This window comes from Chionomys nivalis, chromosome 4 (genome assembly GCF_950005125.1).
Source record: "Chionomys nivalis chromosome 4, mChiNiv1.1, whole genome shotgun sequence".
Taxonomy (NCBI): Eukaryota; Metazoa; Chordata; class Mammalia; order Rodentia; family Cricetidae; genus Chionomys; species Chionomys nivalis.
In genome coordinates this window covers 34,567,306-34,573,305 of record NC_080089.1, presented here as the reverse complement: position 1 = coordinate 34,573,305, position 6,000 = coordinate 34,567,306, and the positions used below count along the sequence as shown (strand labels likewise).

General features: G+C 47.2%; 1 protein-coding gene across 1 annotated transcript in view; it reads left to right on the top strand.

The window, feature by feature from the left end:
• The first annotated feature begins 795 nt into the window (after positions 1 to 795).
• The window catches only part of Dcps (decapping enzyme, scavenger), a 43,061-nt gene continuing 37,856 nt past the window's right edge, over positions 796 to 6,000 (top strand). The window contains exons 1-2 of the mRNA XM_057766219.1: positions 796 to 1,006; positions 2,502 to 2,676. Coding sequence (XP_057622202.1) covers positions 809 to 1,006; positions 2,502 to 2,676 — 373 coding nt within the window. The 5' untranslated portion in view covers positions 796 to 808. The remainder of the gene's footprint in view (positions 1,007 to 2,501; positions 2,677 to 6,000) is intronic.

Genomic DNA, 6,000 nt, shown 5'->3' with positions numbered 1-6,000 from the left:
TATCTCTTTTGGAGCTGGAGAGACGGCTCAGTGGTTAAGAGCCAGAGGACTTGGGTTCAATTCCAGCATTAACATGGCAGCTCACGCCCGGCGGTGGTGGCGCACGCCTTTAATCCCAGCACTCGGGAGGCAGAGGCAGGCGGATCTCTGTGAGTTCGAGACCAGCCTGATCTACAAGAGCTAGTTTCCAGGACAGGCTCCAAAACCACAGAGAAACCCTGTCTCGAAAAACAAACAAAACAAACAAACAAAAAAAAAAACATGGCAGCTCACAACTGTAACTCCAGTTCCAGAGGACCTGACACCTTCACACCGATGCACATAAAATAAATCAATTTAAAAAATTGTTTTGGGGGAAAAAAAACAAAAAACAAAAAACCACCCTTTCCACGCCCACTCTCTTGAGTAGGGATGTTAATGCAAACCGTCACTCAGAGCCCAAAGGAGTTTTCGGTTTCCCGCCCCAGGCGCTGGGTAAGATGGGTCGTCCCCACGGCCACACACCCCTCGCTAGGACCTCGTCTTTTTCCTTTCCTTTCCCCACAGCCTGCCAGCAGGACCAGGAGCTCAGTGACTCGAACTGTAGTAGCTCCGCCACAAAGGTCATTAGAAGACCCTCAGGCAAACGGGTGCAAAACCTTCAAAAAATCCGACTAAGACGCAAAGCAGGCCGGGAAATGAAGTAGCACCCTTGCCTGCCCAGAGCTTGCCGGGATTTGAAGTCCAGCACCTCACAGGCTGCGAGGAAGCGCAAGGGGCGTGGGCAGCGGCTCCTACGTGTAGGCGGGTACTGCTCTTCCCGGGCAGCATGGCGGATGCGGCCCCTCAACTCAAGAGAAAGCGAGAGCCTGAGGCAGAGGAGGCAGAAACCCCCAGCACAGACGAGAAGGAAGCAGGCGTGGGCAATGGTGCTTCTGCCCCTGTTCGCTTACCGTTCTCCGGCTTTAGAGTCCAAAAAGTGCTGAGGGAGTCTGCGCGGGACAAAATCATTTTCCTGCACGGGAAGGTACCACTAAGCACCCGGGAGGGGGGCGCGCGGGAAAGAGGGAACCAGTCTTCGCGACAGAAACGGTGTTTTTTTCCACTCAGGGAACTACCAATCACGTTTCGGGGAAGGTGGAATTACACCACTGCGATGCATGGAGTGACAAGATTTCCCGTGGAATTAAAGGAATGCACACATCTAGTTCTAATTGCCCCAACTTCTTCCCTACAAATATCTACCAGTTTTAAAACCACGTGTTAAATTCCCCAAGTCATTCGTCATCATTCATTTTACGTATAAAGGCGCCAGGAACTCAGCAGATGCTTGCTCTGGGCCCTGTCCCTGGAAATGACGAGATAACTGTGAAGAGATGTGATCCCTGCTTCCCGTGACGTCAGCCTAGGTCGTTAACCCATTCCACATGCTGTGCGCTCCCTTGTATGACAGGGACCCCTGGTTGTGCATGGGATGAGGAGACGATAGTTCCTGGACTGCAAGGTGTCTGTGGAGACCCTTAGGCTGCTGGCTTTAACTCCTCGTGCTTAGCTGTCCAGCTGCAGAAATGGAGACTGCCCCCAAACCACTGAGGCCTAGTCAAGGCAGATGTCAAGGTTTCTCTAGAATGGGCTGCCCAAACTTTTCCACTCATGACTTTATTCTGCTGAGAAAGTTTTACATGACCCTGGGAATACACGTGGATATAATAGATATACAAATCACTTATTGGTAATGACTCCTAAGGAAAGTAATTTTTAAGGCATGTGCCACCACTGCCTGGCCTGGGCATTAATTTTTAAACAATTCTTTGGCTTATATATATTTTTTATTAAAGATGTAAACTAATTTGCATGCTAATGAATTGGATGCGCTTGCTTATAAAGAATGAGATCTCGGCTGAATATTTACTTCTGCAGGATATAGAGCATCATCTTTTTAAAAATTTATTTGTATTTTATATACATTGGTGTTTTGCCAACGTCTGTGTGAGGGTGTTGGAATCACTGGAAGAGCAGTTATAGGCAGTTGTGGGTGCTGGAAATTGAATGTGGGCCCTCTGGAAAAGCAGCCAGTGCTCTTAACTGCTGAGCCATCTCTCCAGTCCCAATATAGAACGCCTTATTGTTATTATTATTAGTGTCTGTGTGTTCACATAGAGGACAGAAGTCAACCTCAGGTATTGTTTCTGTCTTGTTTTTTGCTTCCTTGTCTTGCCTTTTAGTATATATACGGTTTCTCACTGAGGACAAACTCACTAATTAGGCTAGGCTGGGAGCCAGCAGGCCCCAGAGGTCCACTTATCTTTGCTTTCCTGGTTCTGTGGTTTAAAGCAACACCATCACACCAGCTTTTTTCACATGGGTCCTGGGGATGGAACGCGGGTCCTCATGCTGGCGTGGAAGGCATTTTATCAGCAAGACTATTTCCTAGCCCCAATGCTGGGATTTCGTAGGCTTTGGAAACTTCTGTTTGTGCGCAGGCTTTTCTAGTGGCCCACTGATGCTATCTCTGCCTGCAGGTGAATGAGGACTCTGGGGATTCGCCTGGAGAAGATGCTGTGGTGATCCTGGAGAAGACACCATTTCAGGTCGAACACGTGGCGCAACTCCTAACGGGGAGCCCTGAGCTCAAGTTGCAGTTCTCCAACGATATCTACAGCACCTATAACCTGTTTCCGCCGAAGCAGCTAAGCGGTGAGCAAATGGTGGCTGTCGTGGTTGCGTGGGGGGATGGGGTGCTGGGAAACTGAGGGCTCTGTCTAATCTGAAAATTCCGATACTGTCGTTCTAAATGACAGAGGGAGGGCTTTTCCCTCCAGAGAACCAGCACTCTCTGAAGACCATGTTCGTTGTTGGACCTGGGTGTGTGTGTGTGCTGTTGGCATCTAGTATATAGAGGATAGGCCTGCTGTGAAACACCCCACAAGGCACGGGATGGTCCACCATGACTGCTAAGGTTGATAAATACTTCCTGGTGCAGTATACTTGGGGGAGTAAGTGATTCATTGGATGGAATAATAAGTTCATTTCTTCTTCTTCTTCTTCTTCTTCTTCTTCTTCTTCTTCTTCTTCTTCTTCTTCTTCTTCTTCTCCTCCTCCTCCTCCTCCTCCTCCTCCTCCTCCTTTTTTTTTTCTCTCCCTGAGACAGGGTTTCATTGTGTAGTTCTGGCTGTCTTGGAACTCAATCTGTAGACCAGGCTGGCCTTGAACTCACAGGGATCTGCCTGCTTCTGCCTCTCAAGTGTTGGGGTTAAAGGCCTATGCCACCATGGCCCAGCAATGAATTCATATAATACTAACTCAGGATATAACATTTAAATACGTTTAATCCACAGAATAACACTATTGTTTCGGGGACTTTATAGGTAAGAAAAAGCGTAAGTCACCAATTCAAAACCACACAGCCGTAAGGGCATGAAAACAAAGTATTTCAATAGACTGAAATCTCACCATACTCTTACACCTGGTCTGTAGCAATGTGCTAGATGCTGCGCAGGTAGTCGCTTCCCTGAAGAACCCCACTTCCTGGTAGGAGAGACAAACTGTTGTATCAAGCAGGATAAATTTGAGTAGGGCAGAAAGATACGGGTAACAGAAATTTGTGTGTGTGCATGTATATGGGTATGTATGTATACCATATCGATGCAGTGCCCACAGAGGCCAGAGTGTTAGGTCTTGTGAGACTGGAGTTAAGAGACTTAAGAGCCTCCATACGGGTGCTAGGAATTGAGCCTGAGTCTTCTGGAAGAGCAGCCATTGCTTAAACAGAGCCATCTCTCCAGCTCTGAAAGCATTTTTTCTAATTCACTAAAAAGACAAACATTCCATGCCCCAGTCAAGGACATGATGTGTCAAGATGTTGTAGGCAACGCACGAGGGGAAAGGGTTGCCTTTAATGGTTCCCAGCCAGGAAATTCGAGAGTTTGTTTTATGCACATGGTGATTTGGCCACGTCCTCGTGTATTCTCATTTGCCCCTCGGCATTATAAGAACAGTTTGGCTTCCCAGATATCCTGTCACAATGTCTTTTTTATAGTATTTCCCACAGCTCTATAAATGAGGGCTATTGTTCTTTGAAAATCCATGTGACCACTTGACTTGAGACAAGCAAACCTTTCAGGACAGACAGCACAAGATCCTACACGTCACTCAAAGACAGCCGGATTCTTTCATTTAAGCTGATGGAAATGGGCAGCTGTCTTTATTTTCTTAAGTGTTGACCTTTAGGTAAATGTATTCCTTGACACGGGTTTGCAGAAGCATGACAGAAGGCACCGTAGGCAGGCGTGACTTACAGACTGTAACTGTAAACTGTGAACCATTAGTTCATTCCTTCTCCTGTCCTTCCACTACCCTTCCCACTCCCAGCCAGAATTCAGTAGGTTCTGTTGCTGGGCATCCTGCGGCATCCACAAAGCCTTCTTTTGTTCTGCTGTTCTTTCTTTCCATCGCACTCCTGTGACGCCGCACCGAGGTGACAGTGATCACTGCCCTCTGTTTCTCTTCCAAGGTGAACATTGATAGTGGCAGTCAGTGAGGGCTCCTCTCCACCCGGCCCGACACGTCTCCATAACCCTTTCCTCGTGATCACCCCTACTTGCCTGGGAGCCTGGGGCGGGAGCTCTTCTTTCCCTGCCTGTTTCGCACACGGGTTGTGTTCTGTGGCTTGCTTTCCCTAACTGACCCTGGCCTAGAGATTTGGAAGTCACAACAGCTGGCTTCAGGGCCGATCTGTATTTCTCCCTTGCTTGACTATTTATCCTGTCGATGGGTGACTTCATAGTGAGTTGGCTGACTCCCTTTGTAAAGAACCAAAGTAAATGTCCTAAGGCACGGGTGATCTCAGACTCCTGCTTATTCCTTCTCTTCTTCCACTTCTCTAAAAATTAATGTATCCAGCTTACTGGGTGTTCATTCAGGTAGCGAATCAAATGGAACCTGTAGGCCATAGTCTGTCAGTCCAGTTTCCAGGGTTCTGCCCACTTAGAATGTGAACTGTGGAACCGTACTGTAAGCACAGCCTAGGAGCTTTTCCTGCACAGAATCTAGACCCGACTGCGAACTACAGAACTGGAGCCTGTGTGCCACTAGATTTTCTACAAGTCGCATATACATTATGCTTAGAAAGATACTGGTTTTTAAAAGACTGTTTGCTGGGGAGGCCTGCCTTTATTCCTCAGCCACCAGCCTCTTCAAGGACTCCCAGTGGTACTGAAATAAACATCTACTTATGGCTTGCATTTGAAATTCTCATAGGTACTACATAGGTGAATTTCAAGAATATAATATGTGGTTTATTCAGAAGCAGTCAGTACCTGTTTCATAGTGGCTACTATTTTATTTTGGTGTGCTGGGTCCAGTGCTAACAAAGTACCAATGCTTTGGAGTCCAGTAAGAAGCCAACTCTGCCCTGAGGTGTGTTTAGGGCAGCAGCAAGAGGGTCACAAGTTACTTTGAATAGACAGTTGCTGTGGTTCTTTCTGCCTGGATGGAGACTGTAGGTAAGAAACCAGCTTTGGGCATAGGCCTGTAGTCCTAGCTACTTGAAACCTGAAGCAGAGGCTCAAAAGTTGAAGGCCTGTGTGGACTTTATAAAAAGTCCAGGACAACTTAGTAAGACTTTATCTCAAAATAATAGTGTAAGAATAAGAACACTGAGGTATAACTTAGCAGTAGAGTGCTTGCTCAAGTGTGGGGCCCTAGATTTAATCCCCTTTACCACAGAAAGGAAGGAAAGAAATCAAGTCATAGGCGGTTGAGGAGAAACTCTTCCTATGGGAGTCTTTGGAAGTTTTTATATCCCCCAGTGCTTGAGAGCCGTGAGCAGTGGCAGATTAGAGTTTAGCGTGCCAGTCCTTGTTCAGGCCTCGGGTATCAGGACTCTTAGCTCAGCAAGTGTCAGAGAGCTGTGTAAGTCAGGATTCCATAGCATTTGGTACCAGCCAGTCTGCCGTCTTTTGGCCTTGGGTGACTTGAGAATGTTGGTTTAAATGAATCAACAGTTTTCTGGAACTCTTC